At 35.0% G+C, this 22,408-nt stretch overlaps 1 protein-coding gene across 1 annotated transcript in view; it reads right to left on the bottom strand.

Moving 5' to 3' along the window:
• The window catches only part of ORC4 (origin recognition complex subunit 4), a 115,302-nt gene that overhangs the window by 20,660 nt on the left and 72,234 nt on the right, over window positions 1-22,408 (bottom strand). Inside the window, 2 exon segments of the mRNA XM_020984740.2 lie at window positions 15,508-15,594; window positions 18,369-18,542. Coding sequence (XP_020840399.1) covers window positions 15,508-15,594; window positions 18,369-18,542 — 261 coding nt within the window.

The following is a 22,408-nucleotide window of genomic DNA, read 5'->3' on the forward strand; positions in this document are numbered from 1 at the left end:
AAAGGGGTGTGTGTGTGTGTGTGTGTGTGTGTGTGTGTGTGTGTGTGTGTGTACAAACACAAGGATATATGTAGCATAAATATAAAGTAAATAAATCTAAAATTATACAAAAATTATTTTAAATGCAATGTAGTATGAGAGAGAAGGAACTAACAGTTGAGGAAATGAGGGAAAGGAAGCTTCAAGAAAAGACAGTGCTTTGTATGATGCTTCTCTAAAAGAATGACTTGATGTGGTAGAAGTCAGGAAGGAGAAAATTCCAGGTGTGTAGGACAGCAAGTCCAAAAGCACAGAGATAGGAAATGGGAGTACTGTGCATAAGAAATAGATAAAAAGGTGAATATAGCCGGATCACAGGCAGCAGGAAGCTAGAACAATGGGATGGAGCCAGACAAAAAAACTAAACATAAGTTTATATTTCAACCTAGACACAACAGAAAGTCACTGAAATTGATAGGGTAGGGGAGTTTCATGGACAGATGATACTTAAGATAAATTATTTTGTCAGCAGTATACAGACTGCTGAACTGCTTGCTACAGGGTGGAAAGAGTAGTGAGAGACTTGAGGCAAAATTAGGATACTTTTGCAATAATCTAGGGGAGAAGTGAAGAGGGCCTAAAGTAAGAATGGAGGCAGAAATGACAACGTTTGACAATTGATTGAATAAATGAGGTAGGTATAAGAAGCCAAGGATGACATGAAGACTGAGAAACTGGGTGGCTGGAATGATGGTGCTGCCTTTAAAGAAACAGGAAAAGTCTGGAAAATGAGAGGCTTTGGAAGAAAAGAGGAGTTCAGTATCGGACATGTTGGCTTTGTGATGTTGCTAGGACAATGAATTTGAAATGTCTAATAGACAGCTGCAATACAACTACCATAACAGCATCCTACCATCTCCCTGTTTAGGTATCTCTTTACTCCAATCTATCTTCTACCCAAGATGCCAAAGAAACATTCCTAAAGTGCAGATCTGATCATGTAATCACAGTGCTCAATAAACTTTCCTGGCATCTGTTTGGCATTTAAAACTTTTCACAACCTGGCCCCTTTTTGCCTTTCCAGCCATTTTATAATACACTGATACCCACATTGCAATCAGGTTATATTGGCTTCATATACAATCTTCTATGTTCCATTTCCATGCCTTTACACTTGCTAAATCACATGCTTGAAATATACTCTCTCTGAATACCCACCTCTTTAAATCTGTGGTTCCCTTCATTATTCTGTTCATGTCACACCTTCTACAAAAAGCTTTATTCTCAACTCTCCATTCTCATTCCTATCTGCTAACATTGTCTCTCTCATAACCACTGTGTATTGATTTTGTTCTATGTATTGTCTCCTGTATTAGAATGTAAGCTCGTTGAGAGAAAAGACTATCTTACATATCTTTTTATCTTCACTGCTTAGCACAATATCTGGCACAGAATAACTGCTTAATAAGAATGCTTGCTAATCAACTTGCTTGCGACAGTGCCCCCTGAACTCCAGAAGCAGAGCTCAACTTTAAAAGTAATGAAACAGGCTGGAAAATGAGCACACACACACACACACACAAAATCTGATCATAGAAAGCTACTACAGTGACTGGGAAGATCAAAACACAAACTCACAAGAGTATAACAATGTCAAAATTCCTACATTCAAAACCTCAAAGAGAAATATGAATTGGTCTCAGGCCCCAAAAGTTCTCCTGGAAGAGCTTTAAAAGGATTTTAAAAATCAAATGAGACAAGTAGAAGAAAAATTAGAGTTACGCAAGAGAATCCTGCAAGAAACTTGGAAAAAGAAAAGAACTCTTTAAAAAGCAGAATTGGCCAAACGGAAAAGAAGGCATAAAAATTCACTGAAGACAACAACTCCTTTAAAAGTAGAATTGGCCAGAGGGAAAGGAGGTACAAAAGCTAAATTGAAGAAAATAATTACTTAAAAATTAGAGTTGGCAGGTGGAACCTAATGACTGTATGAAACATCAAGAATCAATCAAACAAAATTAAATGATGAAAAAACAAAAGAATACATAAAATATCTCACTGGAAAAAACAGCTGACCTAGAAAATAGATCTAAGAGAGATAATTTTTTTTAAATATTATTAACTTATTTGATTTATCAACAGTCACTTCCATATGCTTTTGAGTTTAAAAATTTTCTCCCCCTTCCTCCCAACCCCCCTCCCCAGACAGTACGCAATCTCATACAGGCTATACATTTACATTCCTATTAAACATATTTTCACATCAGTGAAGTTGTAAGTAAAATTTAAAACCAATAGGAGGAATCATTAGAAAGAGGAACCAAAACTCAACAGAAGAGAAAAAAAAAACGATAGCAATTCAACTTCCATAGCTCTTTCTTTGGATGTGGATAGCATTTTCCATCCTGAGGCTTCTGGGGATGTCTTAGATCCTTGTAATGCTGAGAAGGGTTAAGTTTATCAATATTAGTCATTGCATAAACGTGGCTGTTATTGTGTACAAAGTCTCTTGGTTCTGCTCACTTCACTCAGCATCAGACCATATAAGTCTTTCCAGGTTTTTCTGAAGTCAGCCTGTTCATCATTTCTTATAGCACAATAGTATTCCATTACATACACATACCACAACTTGCTCAGCCATTCCCCAAATGATGGGCATCCTCTCAAAATCCAATTCTTTGCCACCACAAAAAGAGCTGCTACGAATATTTTTGTACATGTGGGTCCTTTTCCCATTTGTTTGATCTCTTTGGGATATAGCCCTAGAAGTGCTATTGCTGGATCAAAGGGTATGCACATTTTTGTAGCCCTTTGGGCATAGTTCCAAATTGTTCTCCAAAATGGTTGGATCATTTCACAACTCCACCAACAATGTATTAGTGTTCCAATTTTCCCACATCTTCTCCAACATTTATCATTTTCCTGTTTTGTCATGTTGGCCAATCTGATAGGTGTGATGTGGTACCTCAGAGTTGTTTTGATTTGCATTTCTCTAATCAATAATTTAGAGCATTTTTTCATATGACTATAGATGGCTTTAATTTCTTCATCTGAGAACTGTCTGTTCATATCCTTTGACCATTTATCAATTGGGGAATGGCTTGTGTTCTTATAAATTTGTCTTAATTCTCTATATATTTTAGAAATGAGGCCTTTATCAGAGAGACTGGTTGTAAAAATTCTTTCCCAATTTTCTACCTTCCTTCTAATCTTAGTTGCATTGGCTTTGTTTGTGCAAAAACTTTTCAATTTAATGTAATCAAAATTATCCATTTTGCTTTTCATAATGTTCTCTATCTCCTGTTTGGTCATGAATTCTTCTGTTCTCCATAGATCTGATAGGTAAACTATTCCTTGTTCTCCCAGTTTACTTATGGTATCAGCCTTTATATCTAAGTCATGAACCCATTTTGACTTCATTTTGGTATATGGTGTGAGATTTGTCTATGCCTAGTTTCTGCCATACTCTTTTCCAGTTTTCCCAGCAGTTTTTTTCAAAGAGTGGGTTCTTATCCCAGAAGCTGGGGTCTTTGGGTTTATCAAATAATAGATTACTATAGTCATTGACTACTGTGTCTTGCATATTTAACCTATTCCACTGATCCACCTCCCTATTTCTTAGCCAGTACCAAGCAGTTTTGATGATTGCTGCTTTATAATACAATTTAAGATCTGGAATTGCTAGGCCACCTTCCCCTGCATTTCTTTTCATTAGTTCCTTTGATATTCTGGACCTTTTGTTTTTCCAAATGAATCTTGTTATTATTTTTTCTAACTCTATAAAATAATTTCTTGGTAATTTGATTGGTATGGCACTGAAAAAAATTAGCTTAGGTAGGATTGCCATTTTTATTATACTAGCTCGGCCTCCCCATGAGCAACTGATGTTTTTCCAATTATTTAGATCTGATTTTATTTGTGTGAAAAGTGTTTTGTAATTGTGTTCATAGAGTTCCTGGGTTTGTTTCGGAGGTAGACTCCTAAATATTTTATAATGTCTACAGTAAGTTTAAATGGGATTTCTCTTTCTATCTCTTGCTGTTGGGCTTTGTTGGTAATATATAGAAATGCTGATGATTTATGTGGGTTTATTTTATAGCCTGCAACTTTGCTAAAGTTGTTTATTATTTCAAGTAGTTTTTTACTTGATTCTCTAGGATTCTCTAAGTATATCATCATGTCATCTGCAAAGAGTGATAGCTTTGTTTCTTCTTTGCCTATTCTAATGCCTTCAATTTCTTTTTCTTCTCTTATTGCTAAAGCTAATTTCCAGTACAATACTGAATAACAGTGGTGATAATGGACATCCTTGTTTCACCCCCGATCTTATTGGAAATGCTTCTAGCCTGTCCCCATTACATATAATGCTTGCTGAAGGTTTTAGATAGATGCTATTTATTATTTTAAGGAAGACTCCATTTATACCTATGCTTTCTAGTGTTTTTAATAGGAATGGGTGTTGTATTTTATCAAAAGCTTTTTCTGCATCTATTGAGATGATCATGTGGTTTCTGTTGGTTTTGGTGTTGATATGCTCAATGATGCTGATAGTTTTCCTAATACTGAACCAACCCTGCATTCCTGGTATAAATCCCACCTGGTCATAGTGTATTATTCTTGTGATAAGTTGCTGCAAACTGTTTGCTAGTATTTTGTTTAAAATTTTTCCATCTATATTCATTAGAGAAATTGGTCTATAATTTTCTTTCTCTATTTTTGACTCTTCCTGGTTTAGGTATCAACACCATATTTGTATCATAAAAAGAATTTGGTAAGACTCCTTCTTCACCTATTTTCCCAAATAGTCTATATAGTATTGGAATTAATTGTTCTTTAAATGTTTGATAGAATTCGCATGTAAATCCATCTGGCCCTGGAGATTTTTTCCTAGGGAGTTCATCAATGGCTTGTTCAATTTCTTTTTCTGAGATGGGGTTATTTAAGTATTTTACTTCCTCTTGGTTAATCTGGGCAATTTATATTTTTGTAAATATGTATCCATTTCACTAAGAATGTCAAATTTGTTGGCATATAGTTAGGCAAAATAATTCCTAATTATTGTTTTAATTTCCTCTTCCTTGGTGGTAGCTTCCCTTTTCATTCTTGATACTAGTAATTTGGTTTTTTCTTTTTTTTAATTAAATTAACCAAAGGTTTATCTATTTTATTGTTTTTTTCATAAAACCAGCTCTTAGTTTTATTTATTAGTTCAATAGTTTTCTTAATTTCAATTTTATTAATTTTTCCTTTGGTTTTCAATATTTCTAATTTGGTGTTTAGTTGAGGATTTTTAATTTGTTCTTTTTCTAGTTTTTTTAGTTGTATGCCCAATTCATTAATCTCCTCTTTTTCTATTTTATTTATGTAAGCATTTAGAGATATAAAACTTCCCCTAAGAACTGCTTTCGCTGCATCCCATAGTTTTGGTATGTTGTCTCATTATTGTCATTCTCTTGAATGAAATTATTGATTGTTTCTATGATTTGTTGTTTGACCCAATCATTTTTTAGGATTAGATTATTTAGTTTCCAATTATTTTTTAGTCTATCTTTCCATGGCCCTTTATTACATATAATTTTTATTGCATCATGATCTGAAAAGGATGCATTTAATATTTCTGCCTTTCTGCATTGGATTGTGAGGTTTTTATGCCCTAGTACATGGTCAATTTTTGTGTATGTGCCATGTACTGCCGAGAAAAAAGTATATTCCTTTCTATCCCCATTCAGTTTTCTCCAGAGGTCTATCATACCTAACTCTATTTCCTTAACTTCTTTCTTGTGGTTAGACTTATCTAGTGCAGAGGGGGAGGGGTCCCCACTAGTATAGTTTTGCTGTCTATTTCTTCCTGTAACTCCCTGAACTTCTCCTGTAAGAATTTGGATGCTATACCATTTGGTGCATATATGTTTAGTAATGATATTACTTCATTGTCTATGGTGCCTTTTAGCAGGATGTAGTTTCCTTCCTTATCTCTTTTGATTAGATCTATTTTTGCTTTTGCTTTGTCTGAGATCAGGATTGCTACCCCTGCTTTTTTACTTCAGCTGAGCATAATATATTCTGCTCTAGCCTTTTACCTTTACCCTGTATGTGTCACTCTTTTTCAAATGTGTTTCCTGTAAACAACATATTGTAGGATTATGGTTTTTAATCCATTCTGCAATCCATTTCCTTTTATGGGAGAGTTCATCCCATTCACATTCACAGTTATGATTACTATCTGTGTCTTTTTCTCCATTTTCCCCCATTTATGCTTTTCTTTTCCTTTTTCCTTTCCCCCTTCACTAGTGTTTTGCTTTTGACCACCGCCTCCTTCAGTCCCTCCTCCCTTTTATTATCCCTTTCCCTTTTCTTCCCCTTTACTCTTACTGCTTCTTCCCTCCCTTCTTTCCCCCCTCCCTTTTCTTTCCCCTTTTCCCTCCTACTGCCTATAGGGCAAGTTAGATTTCTATACCTAACTGATTATGTTATGCCCTTCTTGAGCCAAATCTGATGAGAGTAAGGTTCAAACAATGGTTCCCCCCTCCCTTCTTTCCCTCTGCTGTAATAGGATTTTGTGTCTTTTCCTGTAATGTAATTTACCCTTGTCTGCCTCCTCCTTTCTCAGTACATTTTCTAAGATCAGATTGATCCACTTATTTGGATCCATTTAACCCACTTGATTAGATTTTTTTTATCATTACATCAAAGTCAACTAATATCCACCCTCTTTATGTATACTCCTTTAACAGGTGTAATAACAATACAGTTCTCAAGGGTTGCAAGTGTCATATTCCCTTGTAGGGGTTTAAACAGCCCCCCTTATTAACAACATATTGTATCTTTCTGTCCCATTTACCTTTTTAAGTCCTTCTTGAGTCCTGTACTTGAAGATCAAATTTTTTGTTGAGCTCTGGTCTTTTTATCAGGAAAGTTTGGAAGTCTCCTATTTCTTGAATATCCACCTCCTCCCTTGAAAAATGATGCTCATTTTTGCTGGGTAATTGATCCTTGGCTGCATTCCAAGCTCCTTTGCCTTATGGAATATCATGTTCCATGCCCTGCGTTCTTTTAATGTAGAAGCTGCAAGGTCCTGTGTAATCCTGACTGTGGTTCCATGATATTTAAATTTTTTCTTTCTGGCTGCTTGCAGCACCTTCTCTTTCATCTGGTAATTTTGGAATTTTGCTATTATATTCCTTGGGTTGTCAATTTGGGATCTCTTTCAGGTGGTGATGGTGATTCTTTCTATGGTTATTTTCCCTTCTGGTTCTAGAACTTCTGGGCAGTTTTCCTTTATGATTTCCTGAAAGATACTGTCCAGGCTCTTTTTTTCATCATGATTTTCAGGTAGTCCAATAATTTTTAAATTGTCTCTCCTGATCGATTTTCCAGGTCGGTTGTTTTACGATGAGGTATTTTATGTTTTCATCTATTTTTTCATTTTTTGGTTTTTGTTTGACTGATTCTTGCTCTCTCATAGAGACATTAGTTTCCATTTGTCCAATTCTAGTTTTTAACAGATTGTCTTCTGTTAGTTTTTGTACTTCCTTCTTCAATTGGGCAATTGTGCTTTTTATGGACTTGTTTTCTTCAGTGTACTCTTCTAAGAGAGATAACTTAAGAATTATTGGACTACCTGAAAGCCAGAATCAAAAAAAAGACCCTGGACACCATCTTTCAAGAAACAATCAAGGAAAAATCCCCTGATATCCTAGAACCAGAGGGTAAAATAGAAATGGAAAGAATCCACAGATCACTTCCTGAAAGAGATCACAAAGTGAAAATTTTGGAATATTATTGCCAGGAATATTTATAGTGAAATTCCAGAATTCTCAGGTCAGTGGGAAAATACCGTAAATAACCAGAAAGAATCAACTCAAATATCAAGGAGTTACAGTGAGGATTACACAGGGTTTAGCAGCCTCTACAATTAATAACCAAAGGGCTTGGAAGATGATATTCTGAAAGGCAAAGCAATTTGGATTACAACCAAGAATCAAGTACTCAGCAAAACTGAGCATAATCGTTCAGGGGGAAAAAAGGGACATTCAATGAATTATGGGATTTTCAAATATTCCTGATGAAAAGACAAGAACTAAACAGAAAATTTGATTTTCAAATTTAAGACTCAAGAGAAACATAAAAAGGTAAAGAGGAAAGAGAAAAAAAACATAAGTTATTCAATAAGGTTAAACTGTTTGCATCTCTACACAGAAAGATGGTACTTGTAATAACTCTTAAGAACTGTATCTTGGGGCAGTTGGAATACACATAGAATGAGGGTATAAGTATAAGTTTGATGGGATGATATAAAAGAAATTAATGGGTAAGAAAAAGGATTGCACTGGGAGAAGAGGGAAGGGAGAGACGGAAGAGGGTAAATTATATCACATGAAAAAAGTGCGAGAGATTTAAGCACCTATTCCAGTGCAGGGGAAAAAGAGAAGGGGATGAGCATTGTTTGAACCTTACTCTCACTGGATTTAGATCAAAGAGGGAATAACATACATATTAGCTGGGTATAGAAATTCATTTTACCCTACAGGAAAGTAGGAGGAGAGAGGAAAAACAGTGCAGGGGTGGGAAATAGGACCAAATAAAAGGGAAGCAAGATAGAAGGAGGAGGTGGTCAGAAGCTGGTGAGGAGGGACAAGGTGAAAGAAGAGAGAGAAAAAAGTATAAACAGTAATCATAACTGTGAATGTGAATGGGATGAACTCACTCATAAAATAGGAGAGTGGATTAAAAACCAAAATTCTACAATATGCTTACAAAAACCACATTTGAAACAGAGAGACAACACACAGAGTAAAGGCAGAATCTATTATGCTTCAGCTGAAGTAAAAAAAAAAAAGGATAGCAATCCTCATCTCAGACAACAGAAAAGCAAAAATAGATCTAATTAAAAGAGACAAGGAAAGAAACTACATCTTGCTGAAAGGTACCACAGACAATGAAGTAATGTCAATAATAAACATATATGCACCAAATGGTATAGCAGCTGAATTTTTAAAGAAGTTAAATGAATTATAAGAGGAAATAGACAATAAAACTGTACTAGAGGGGGACCTCAACTTTACCCTCTCAGAACTAGATAAAACTAACCACAAAATAAACAAGAAAAGAGGTAAACAGAATTTTAGAAAAGTTAGATGACAGACCTCAAACTGAATGGGGATAAAAAGGAATATATGTTTTTCTCAGCAGTGATGGCACCTACACAAAATGGACCACATATAAAGGAAATAAAAACTTCAAAATCATACGTAGAAAGGCAGAAATATTAAATCCTTCCTTTTCAGATCATAAAGCAATAAAAATTACATTTAATAATGGGTCATGGAAAGATAGATTAAAAATTAATTGGAAACTAAACAATCTAATCCTAAAGAATAATTTAAAGAACAAATCATAGAAACAATCAATAATTTCATCATGAAGAATGACAATAATGAGACAACATACCAAAATTTCATGGGATGCAGCCAAAATAGTACTTGGGGGAAAATTATAACTCTAAACAGTTACATGCATAAAACAGAAAAAGAGTGTATCAATGCATTGGGTATGTAACTAAAAAAGCTAGTAAAAGAACAAATTAAAAAATCCTCAATTAAATACCAAATTGGAAATCCTGAAAAATCTAAGGAGAGATTAATAACATTGAAAGTAAGAAAATAACTAAGCACTAGTTTTATAAAAAACAAAACAAAAAATGATTAAAAAGACAAACCATTGGTTAATTTGATTAAAAAAAGAAGAAAACCAAATTACCAGCATCAAAAATAAAAAGGGTGAATTCACAACCAACGAAGAGGAAACTAAAGTAACACTTAGGAGCTATTTTGTCCAACTGTATGCCAACGAACTTGACAATATAAATGAAATGGATGAATATTTACAAAAATATAAATTACCAAGATTAACAAAAGAGGAAATAGATACTTAAGTAACCCCATCTTAGAAAAAAGACATCTGACAACCCATCAATGAACTCCCTAAGAAAAAATCCCCAGGGCCAGATGGATTCACAAGTGAATTCTACCAACATTTAAAGAACAGTTAATTCCAATAATATCTAAAATATTTGTGGAAATAGGCAGTGTCCTACCAAAATCCTTTTATGACATAAATATGGTGCTGATACCTAAACCAAGAAGAGTGAAAACAGAGAAAGAAAACTATAGACCAATTTCCCTAATGAATGTTGATGCAAATATTTTAAATAAAATACCTAGCAACGAGATTACAGCAATACATCACCAGGATCATACACTATGGCCAAGTGGGACTTATGGAATGCAGGGCTCATTCAACATTAGGAAAACTATCAACTTAATTGACCATGTCAACAACAAAACCAAAAGAAATCAAATAACTATTTCAACAGATGCAGAAAAAGTTGCTGACAAAATACAGCACTCATTCTATTAAAAACACTAGAGAGCTTAGGAATAAATGGAGCTTTTCTTAAATGATAAGTAGCATCTATCTTAAACCATCAGCAAGCATTACCTGTAATAGGGATAAGCTAAAAGCCTTCCCAATAAGATCAGGTGTAAAGCAATGATGCCTATTATCACCGTTATTCAATATTTTACCAGAAATGTTAGCTATAGCAAAAACAGAAAACAAAATCAGAGGAATTAAAATAAACAATGAGGAAACAGAATCAAAATTCTTTGCAGATGATATGATGGTATAGAGAATCCTAGAAAATCAACTAAAAAAATTCTTGAAATAATTAACTTCAGCAAAGTTGCAGAATACAAAATAAATTCACATAAATCATATGCATTTCTATATATGATTAACAAAGTCCAACAGCAAGAGACAGAAAGAGAAATACCATTTAAAATAACTGTAGAAAATATAAAATACTCAGGAGTCTACCTGCCAAGACAAACCCAGGAACTACAAGAATACAACTACAAAACACTTTTCACACACAATAAAATTATATCTAAAAAACTGGAAAAATATCAATTCGTCATAGGTAGGCTGAGTCAATATAATAACAATGATAACTACACACAAATTAATTTACATATTCAGTGCCATACCAAACTACCAAAAAGCTATTTTACAGAGAGAGAAAAAATAATAACAAATTCATCTGGAAGAACAAAAGGTCAAGAATAACAAAGGAATTAATGGGAAAAAAATGCAAAGAAAAGTAGCCTAGGCATACCAAATCTCAAACTATATCATAAAACAACAATCATCAAAATTATCTGGTACTAGCTAAGAAATAGAGTGACGGATTAGATTAGGTACACAAGACTCAGTAGTAATCGACCACAGTAATCTTAAGTGTTTGATAAAACCAAGAATCCCAGCTTCTGGGATAAGAACTCACTATTTGACAAAGAATACGTGGGGAAAAGTATGGCAGAAATAACATACAGACTAACATTTTACACTGTATATCAAGACAAGGTCAAACTGGGTACACGATTTAGATATAAAGGGTAATACCATTAGCAAAGTAGGACAGCAAGGAATAGTTTATCTAACAGATCTAGGGAGAAAGGAAGAATTTTTAACCAAACAAAAGATAAGAGAGTATGATGAGATAAAAAATGGATAATTTTGATTATATTAAATTAAAAAGGTTTTGCACAAACAAAATCAAACAAGATTAGAAGGAAAACCAAAAGCTAGGAAACACTTTGTACAGCAAGCATCTCTGGTAAAAGCCTCATTTTTAAAATATATAGGGAACTGAGTCCAATTTAAAAGAATACAAGTCATTCCCTAACTGATAAATGGTCAAAGGATATGCACAGGCAGTTTTCAGACAAAGAAAGCAAAGTTATCTATAGTCATATGAAAAAATGCTCTAAATAACTTTTGATTAGAGAAATGCAAATTAAAACAACTCTGAGGTACCACTTGGCACCTATCAGATTGGCTAATATGACAGAAAAGGAAAATGATGAATGTTAGAGAGGATATTGCAAAATTGGGATGCTAATGCACTGTTGATGGAGTTGTGAACTGATCCAACCATTTTGGAGAGCAATTTGGAACTATGCCCAAAAGGCAATTAAACCATGCAAACTTTTTGATGTAGCAATACCACTACTAGGTCTGTATTCCAAAGAGATCACAAAAAAAGGAAAAGGATCTATAGGTACAAAAATATTCATAGCAGCTCTTTCTGTAGTGGCAAAAAATTAGAAATTGAGAGGATGCCCATCAGTTGGGGAATGGCTGAACAAGTTATGGCATATGAATGTAATGGAATACTTTTGTGCTGTAAGAAATGACAAGCAGGCAGATTTCAGAAAAACCTGGAAAGACTTATATGAGCTGATGCAAAGTGAAGTGAGCAGAACCAGTAGAACAATGTACACAGTAACAGCCACACTGTGTGATGATCAACTATGACAGACTTAGCTCTTCCCAGTACCAGTCCAAGACAATGATACAAGACAATTCCAAAAGATTATGATGGAAAATGCTATCCCCATCCAGAGAAAGAACTATGGAATCTGAATGCAGATCAAAGAATACTATTTTCACTTTCTTTATCTTTTTCATGATTTTTGCCTTTTGTTCTGTTTCTTCTTTCACAGCATGACTAATATGGAAATATTTTACATGATTGCACACATATAACCTATTTAAAATTCTTACCTTTTTAGGGAGGGAGAGGGGACAGAGAGGAGGAGAAAATCTGGAACTAAAAAATTTTTTAAGTGAATGTTAAAAATTGTCTAACACAGAACTGGAAGGAAAAAAAGAAAAATGAGTAAAGACTTTATTATATACAGCCCAGTCAAGGCAGAACTTTCTTACTAGTCCACGGACTGTAAAGTTTTTCTGGCAAACATGTTATAGCACACAACCCTGGAGATAGTTTGAGATCTTAAAAGGTTGGAGGTGCTCCTTTAAATGGAACTGATGATGTTTTAACAAATGGTCTAAAAATTTTTGGGTCATTTTACTAAAGTGAGAGGCAATGTGGCAGCATATTGGTTAGAGGGACAAACTTAGAATCAGGAAACTTTGTTTCAAGTTCTGCTTGTGACACATATTATATGAAGATGACCACGGGCGAGTTACTTAAGCTCTTAGTGATCCCAGGTAAGTATCTAAGACTACAAGGTAAAGATGAGTTGCCGATATGAAGGAGTTTCCTCAATGGTTCTCAACACTAAGGAAATCACAGGTCCTGACCAATTTCCTTTTTTTTTTTTTTTAAACTAACCATTTTCTGGTTACTCATAAAGATCAACTTTAAAGACTGTTACATGAAGAAAAAGGAAGTACAACCTAATGAAAATGTGGCTGCTAATATGCTCTACCCATCTTAAAAGCAAATAATCTTTTCACTCTAGTGGCATTACAAAGCATACCTTATAAGTCTTAAAAGATACCTGGCTGCAGAGGAGGGGCAAAGAGAGGAAAGAATGAGCATTTTGGTATATTGGAATGAGTACTGTCTTTGTTGTCGGGAAAACCTTGGCTTCAAGATTTGCCTGTGTCATGGGCAAGTCACTAACCTCTTCCCTTGGAACCCAACACATACTTCTGGGACTTTTAGTTGAAGAGTAAATGTTGATTTCCATTAGCCAGAAGGAGTTTCTTCACTGGGAATTCCCTACTACAATGAAATTACAGATCTGGTTTGAAGAAGAAAAAAATCTTTGTATTTAGATATGGGACTAGGGTTACAAGCTACACATTCGCTTACGGCAAACTACTATAAAAGAATATATTTTTTAAAAGAATTTTTAAGAAATATATACTTTTAATGCCAGAAAATGACACTGCATGTGAGGTAGGTATATATTTTGTGATGTCAATCAGTCACCAAGCATGTATTTATTCACTCTATGCTAAATGCTGAGGTACAAAGGAAGGTTACAAAAAACAAAAACAAAAACAAAAACCAAAACTCCTTGCCCTCAAGGAAAGTATATTCCAATATTATTAAGTGTATTGTAGAGAAAGCTCAAAGATTCCAGTTGACAATGAGGAATAAGGTGCCAAATATTCAAGTACAAGAAAAGTTGTAATCTCACAATTTTAAAAGATTAAAATGGGAAAGGCAATTTACGTCAATAAATTACTTTGCTGCTCGAACATAATCCCTCCATATTTCTAGTCTGTCAAGTAAATTACACTTAACACACAGTGGATAGAATGCTAGACTTGGAGCCAAAAAGACTTGGGATTAAAATCCTATATCTGACACCTACTTGCTTATGTGACTCTCAGCAAGTCTCTTAAACAAGTCATTTTTACCTCAGATCCTTTCTGGGTCTGTTTCCTCAGCTACAAAATGAGGGGAGTTAAAATTAATGGCCTCTAAGGCCCACTGCAGCTCTAAATCTATGAGGATAAATACTTTCATATATGAAGCATTATGACAAGCCCTATGATACAAAGACGTCAACACCTGAAGTCCCCATCACAGGAGACCTTTGAAATCTTGATAAAGGCATCTCAAAAGGCAGATCTGTACTTAATCCTATAGTTTTTCCACAAAACTTTTATTTTTTTAAAGGTCTTCCTATCTTTAAATCACCTCAGTACAACTTTACTTTCAAAAATAGTTAACTGAGTAAGGTCTTTTCAAATATCCCTGAGTAGCTTTAACCATTTACAAGCTAAATCCTAAACAGGTTCATAAAGCTAATTTAATCAGATTTTCAAGGGAGGCTAAAATCATGTTGCAATAAATGGAAGAGTTCACTTTTAACAAAAATGGGAAAAAAATCACCTGAAACTGTTGAGATATTTTCACTGTTTTGCTTCACAGAAACTACCTCAAATAAATATTAGTGACAGAAGACATCATGCTTTGTTCCAGTGTGATGCCAGAAAAAAAAAAGACATAAAAAAGGAAAAATAGCAAAATAAAATATTTAGCACACAATATGAAAAAAACTTGACTGAAATAAACCACTATCAGTCCAATAATATTAGGAAAGTTGTCAGGATTGGGACTCTTTATGTTAAGTGCTGTGAATTAGAGTTTTAACTAGTTTTTTAAAAACAGTAGCATGGCTATTCTCTAGGCATAACCAAAAAGTAAACATAGCCAGAATTAGTTACAAGAACTGGTAAAAATTGATCCACAGCACTGCAGCTAAATCTTACCAAGCCTTCAGAGATTTAGGATTTCTAATGTTTACAATATATTTGCCAGGTATCAATTACATGGGGAAAACAGATTTCATCCTTAAAAATGGGAATAAGAAAGAGGGTATGAAAATAAATATAGAATAAGAAGCCAATAGAGAAAACAGCTACTGTATCTCGAAGATGTGACTAGAAAATAATGAATTAAAATCTCTATTTTCTGAAAAGTTATTTGCTATATTAATTTTTATCCAATATTAGAATGACTAAATATCCTTAAAAAAAGAAAGTAGCTATGAGTATTGGAAAATTCTCTATTATATTTTAAAATACTTGGGAAAATGTTTCCAAAATCCAAGTAAGTTGTGAAAGGAAGTGATAAGCAATTACTTTAATAATTAACACACATTTCCATAAAGATGGATGACAATTCAAATGAATACAAACCAGTAACATATGCAATGATCTAAGGTCTTTGCTGGCATGGAAATGTTTCAGCAGTACTTCTTTTACATTCTTGTCTTCTGAAAGACACTAAAATAAAATAAAAATGGAAGCTGATATCATCTACAGTTGAAGACTTGAAACATAACAGTGTCATTCCAAGGTATATGGCTGACAACATTAACAGGCAGAAATTCATAAGTAAATAAACATTAGTGGTTTATTTTTAGGGTACATAAGACTAAAATTAAAACAAAACAAAACTTCAGCATCTGTTTTTTCATGAATTTACTTGTCAAAGAGATGAACTAAACAGACTGAGAGTTCCTCCTTTTATAAATGAAATAAAAATATACTACTTTGCAGTTCAGAAGGGCTTAAGTATGCCAGCCCCTGGACTTTACTGCTTCAGGGAATTTGGAGAATGATGATGTCTCATTATGGACCATGCAGGACTGAAACAATTTCTTTGAACGACAATCAAACTCAAGCTTTAGGTCATGGAAATGGGACATATTTTTCCCTAAAAGACTGTTTCCTAAAATTTTCTATTTTGTTCTGTATAATGTCAAATGCATTGACATTTAAATAATAAAAGCCTTATCTTTTTAAGCTAGGCTGACTACATGACATGCTTCATTTTAGGACAATTATCTTTTTAACTGTTTGATTGCAACTTGAACAGAAAATGCACTTAAACGTTTCTTGAAGTGTTTTTCTTTCTTGTTTTACCTTAATGGTTAATAAAATGAGTTAACACATGCTGTGCAGCTATCAGGTTTTCTTTTCTAATATAAAGCACCTTGCAAAATGCAAAGCACATATGGAGCCAATTTGCACTGTTGGGAGAGTATCTACATGGATAAGGTGATGGTGATGATAACCAACATTTATACATCAATTACTACAATCCAGACACTGTACTAAGCACTTTATCAATGATTATACCACCTGATTCTCACGACAACCCTGGGAGGTAGGCTGTTGTCATCATCTCCATTTTGCAGTTGAGAGAACATGAGACAAACAGGTTAAGTGACTTGCTCTGGGTCACAGAACTACTAAGTATCTAAACTAAGTATGTGAACTCAGGTGGTCCTGAATCTAGGCCCAGTGCTCTATCAATAGTGTCACCTACATTCACCGAAGCATTTATGAGAGAAATGATGTAGCGTTATGCTTAACGTTAAGAAAAAAAGAGTAACTTAAAAACTAATTTTGCTATTAGATCCCTTCTTCTTCCAAAATGTAAGGGGCTAAAATTGATGATGCTTAATTAAATAAGTGCTAACTGAATTTTTAAGGAAAGATAAAGCTGTGTCACCCAAGAATTAATTGTAGAAGTAAAATGGTTTTTAAAAGAAGGCAACTGGCAAATGAATGGTTGTTAGGCAGTGTCTGTTGAGGGAAGAGAAATGAATGAAAGCAAAGGGTCAAGGTAATTGATAAACTGGATAATTCAGTAACCTTTAGTTGAGGTGAAGATGATCCTGGCAGGTGGCTCCTTGCCAATAATTTCGGTTATTTGTTTAACAAATAACTCTAACAGTCCTAAAATTCTCAATTCTCTCCAATTTTCAAAATTTGGTTTGTGATTTGATAATAAACAATGGATGACAGAACTTTTAATTAATTATTTTCAATGGTCCTCCTTGTATGTACAGTCCCATTGCCAACTGCATTCCATACTTACACCTGACCTGAATTTGCAGCCCATTGCCAAACGCTATTTCCCTTTGCAACCTATTACTATTTCCTATAATTATTCCATCTGAAATAATTAGAATAAAAAAAAATTATCCAAAGTAGCAAAATCTAGGATTTAACTCTACTAGAGTAATAAAAGCCTTGGGAGTTCATCTAGTCTGTTACTACTCACGCTACAGGTGAGAAAAATGAGGTCTTAAGAAATTAAGCAACTTGCTTAAAAGGAAAGTATCAAAGGTAAGACTGAAAGCAGGTCCTGAGAATATACTACCAAACTACAAAAGACCTAATTTAAAAGTGCAGATATACCCTAATCTTTCAGTCCCTTTAGAGGCATCTGGTGGCAGAGTACTAGGCCAAGAGTTAGGAAGAATGGAATTCATATCTGGCCTCACTTACTTACTAGCTGTGTGATGCTGAGCAACTCATTTAACTCTGTATGACTTAGTTAGAGGCATACTCAATTCTAAAATGTAAATAATAATAGCACAAACTTCCCAGGACTGTTATGAGGATGAAATGAGATAATATTGGCAGAGTGCTTAGCACCATGACAGGCACATAATAAGCACTAAATAAAATATTTATTCCCTTCCCTTACATTTTTATCTCATCTCAAACTTTAAATCATTTAGATCTTGTTCATGAAATGAAAAAACTCAAAGCCCAATGTATATGGCACAGTGTACAAATAATGAAAAGTATATGCTGACATTATTTACAAATGCACATGAATCTGAATTAGTTCATAACATAAATATACTGATATCTATAAAGAAACAGAAATAAATTGGAATCATTTACGTATGAAATTTATATGAGCCAAATTATGTACCTAAAATTGCATTATCCAATCCATGCTATAAAACTGAACATATCCTTAAAATGCTACTAATTAAAACCAAAATAAAACAAAAACCCTCAGGGCAATTAAGTTCACTAGCTATTGCATATCAATTCCAGTAACAAAATGGTATTTTAAAAGAAAAATATGATTTAATATCTCAATCTCCTTTATAAATAAACAAAAAAGTATTAAGTGATAATGCATTTCCCATCTTATACCACAATAACATTAGAAGCACTGTGTAAATTTTAATTGTTTTCTAAAATTCCATAAAACCAATCTTGATATTACTGCCTTTACTTAAAATTACCTGAACTGTTTCATTCCATTTCTCAGTAAAGTGCTTGTCTGGAAATTCTTCAGGTAGCATTAACTGTTCTTTAAATATTTTAAGATATTGTGAGAAACTAAAGGAATTCATTAAATGTATCTGCCGGTGAGAAAATCGTGACTTCACTCTCTTTTCTAGGAGTTCCAGAATATCCTTTTAAAAGTAACAATAATATGCATGTCACAAGGTGTTATATGTCACATTGATAGAAATATTATTTGCAAAACTCACTGAACAACAAAAATGCACATATCAAGACAACAGAACATTAAAACCAACCTCTCAGTTACAATTTTAATGCAACTTAGTCAAAAAACTACGCTTTGAGGTTCTTAGTGATTTTCATTGTCACAGCCTCTCACTTTGGATATATTTACAGCTTTATTCACAGCCAATCTTTACCACTCTAACACTTCAGTGACTGTTGAATATACACCCAAAATTTCAATATGGATAAGGCAATCTTATCCAGCTACTAAAAAGTCTTCAATCAGAAAGACAGGGTTATAAAATTAAACAAATGTTTATCTCCTATTCATGCATATCTCAGCAAGACTCTAGACTCTCATGGATGTCAGGTATTTACTGCATGTTCCTCATGCCCTGCCATCTTGGGATGTAGTTCTTAGACAACTAACAATAACCCTATTGTATATAGCCAACAGGGTTTCAGAACCATAAAAGATACATGCTCCTGACTGGGCGGAGCCACTTGCTTGAGCTTTCCCCCAAACCCCTCCGAATAACTTTAAAAAAAAGACTCTAAACAAATTCTAAAGCAGCAGAACCCACAAAAAGACAGAGTGAGGCAAATTTCCAGCCCAAGACAACCTGGATGGTTGATCAGAAAGGTATATCATGCCAGGCGGGAAGAGGAGTGCAGTTTGGCGCGGGTACACAGGTCGTACTGAACCTGGAGCAGGCCTCAGGGGACTGAATAACAGGTAGCTGTGGCAGTTTCCAGAACTCTCAACCCACAAACGCCAAAGACAACTTAGAAAGTCAGCGGGAAAAGTCTGTTTCTGCGGTGAGAGAGAAGCTAGGTCTCATCCTCAGTTCCCCAGCAAGCGCGGCCCCAGGGTGGTGGCTGCCTCCTGAGCTTCCAGCCCACAGACTGAGGGGGAATAGAGTAGCTGATCAGAGGGGGATTACAGGGATCTCTCTGCCAGTGCTGAGGCAGGAATCTCTTGCTTTGCCCATGCTTGGATCTGGGTCACAGTTCTGGGTGGCAATCCTGGGGCGAGGTGGAGCACTGGCGTGGTGGAGCTTGTAGTGGCTGTGGAGAGAAAATCTTCCTCACAGTTCCAAGGCAGAAAAGACTGCTTGTAGTCACTCACAGACCACAGCACAGGCCAGGAAAGGAGTAAACACCTCACCCCTTATCATACCACCTTAGAAGAACTGAAAATTTACAGGTGCCTACAAGTATCTCTGAAAACAGCTGTACAAGCCCCTGAAGTTTGGGACAGCACATTCTCCATACTGGAAGAAGACTCTTACCTTAACAAAGAGTTTAAAACTCAAGTAATTGGCTGGGATCATGAGCAAACCTCGCAAAAAGAGTCCGACTATATTATCTTACTTTGGTGACAAAGGAGATCAAAACACACAACCAGAACACAACAAAGTCAAAGCTCTTACATCCAAAGCCTCCAAGAAAAATATGAATTAGTCCCAGACCTTGGAAGAGCTCAAAAGGGATTTTGAGAAGCATGTAAGAGAAGTAGAGGAAAAACTGGGAAGAGAAATGAAAGTGATGCAAGAAAATCATGAAAAACAAGTCAACAGCTTGCTAAAGAAGACCCCCAAAAAATACTAAAAATAGCCTTAAAAAATAGCCTAATCCAAACGGCAAAAGGGGTCCGAAAAAACACAATGAGGAGAAGAATGCCCTAAAAAGCAAAATTGGCCAAATGGAAAAGGAAGTCCAAAAGTTCACTGAAGAAAATACTTCCTTAAAAATTAGAATAGAGCAATTCGAAGCTAGTGACTTTATGAGAAATCAAGACACAGTAGAACAAATCCAAAAGAATGGAAAATTAGAAAATAATGTGAAACATCTCATTGGAAAAACAACTGACCTGGAAAATAGATCCAAGAGAGAGAATTTAAAAATTATTGGACTATCTGAAAGTCACGATAAAAAAAAAGAGCTTAGACATCATCTTTCAAGAAATTATCAAGGAAAACTGCCATGATATAGTAGAACCAGAGGGCAAAATAGAAATTGAAAGAATCCACAGATCTCCTCCTGAAAGAGATCCCCAAAGGAAAACTCCTAGGAATATTGTAGCCTAATTCCAGAGTTCCCAGGTCAAGGAGAAATTACAAGCAGCCAGAAAGAAACAATTCAAGTACTGTGGAAACACAATCAGGATAACACAAGGTTTAGCAGCCTCTACATTAAAGGACCTGAGAGCATGGAATATAATATTCCAGAGGGCAAAGGAGATAGGATTACAACCAAGAATCACCTACCCAGCAAAACTGAGTACAGTCCTTCAGGGGAAAAAATGGTCATTCAGTGAAATAGAGGACTTTCAAGCACTATTGATGAAAGGACAAGAACTGAACAGAAAACCTGACTTTCAAATACAAGACTCAAGTGGAACATGAAGAGGTAAACAGGAAAAAGAAATCACAAGAGACTTATTAAGGCTGAACTGTTTACATTCCTATATGGAAAGATGATATAGATAGATAGATAGATAGATAGATAGATAGATAGATAGATAGATAGATAGGCACAGGGTGAGTTGAAGATAAAGGGGTCACATACGGAGAATAAAATTAAGGGATGAGAGAGGATTATACTAGAAGAAAAAGAAAGGGAGAAGTAGAACGGGGTAAATTAACTCAAAAAAACAACAGAAAAGGTTCTTACAGTGGAGGGGAAACAGGGGAAAGTGAGAGGGAATGAGTGAATCTTATTCTCATAGGATTTGGCTTAAGGAAGGAATAACATACACACTTAATTGGGTATGGAAAGCTGTCTTACCCTTCAGGAAAATAGGCTGAGAAGGGGACAAGAGAGCAGGGGGATGACAGACAGGAGGGCAGATTGGGAAAGGGGTAATCAGAAGAAAATACTTCTGAGGGACAGGGTTAAAAGAAAGAATAGAATAAATGGGGGGGCAGGATTAGGATTAAGGGAAATAGAGTTAGTTTTTCACAACATGTCTACTATGGAAGTGCTCTGCATAACTGCATATGTATAACTCATATTGAGTTGCTTGCCTTTTCAATGAGGCTATGCGGGAAGGGAGGAAGGGAGAAAATTTGTAACCCAAAGTTTTAAAAACACAGGTTTAAAAAAAATGTTTTACATGCAACTGAGAAATAAGAAATACAGGAAATGGGGTACAGAAATCTATCCTGCCCTACAGGAAAATAGAAGGGGAAGGGGATAAGAGAGGAGGGGAGAGACAGAAGAGAGGGCAGACTAGAGGAAGGGGTATTCAGAATGCATGCCATCTTGGGATGGGGGGAGGGGCAAGATGGGATGAAAATTTGGAACTCAAAATCTTGTGGAAGTAAATGTTGAAAACTAAAAATAAATAAATTCACATTAAAAAAAGAGGAAAAAAAATAAAAGATGTGCTCCCCAGGAGTTAGGATGTAGTAAGGGCCAGCAGTGACCTATTTGCAGTCCTTATAGGACTTGTTAGGATAAGTGCTCCTTACGTTCAATATTCATCCTATAGTAGACAAATTCCCTACTGCCTCCTCACTCCTTTCTCTTCCTATACTCTCAATCTCCCCCTAAGCCCTTCTCTACAAACAGTCTATATTGCCCTTTGCCTTCCTGTTCCACTTTGCCATTTAGAATACTTATTTTGTTAAAAATCAAACAAACAAAAAACCCCTCTCTTCTTTTTCCTATATATCACTTTAAACTCCTTCTGTATTACTGCAGTAATAGAATCCTGCCCAAAGCAAAAGGTAACACATCTCCAACCAATCTCTACAACACTGGTTGTTCTTTCTTTCATGGCTTCTCAAGCACTGGGCCAGGAGGA

Source organism: Phascolarctos cinereus, unplaced genomic scaffold (genome assembly GCF_003287225.1).
Source record: "Phascolarctos cinereus isolate Bilbo 61053 unplaced genomic scaffold, phaCin_HiC Scaffold_726;HRSCAF=1367, whole genome shotgun sequence".
Classification (NCBI taxonomy): Eukaryota; Metazoa; Chordata; class Mammalia; order Diprotodontia; family Phascolarctidae; genus Phascolarctos; species Phascolarctos cinereus.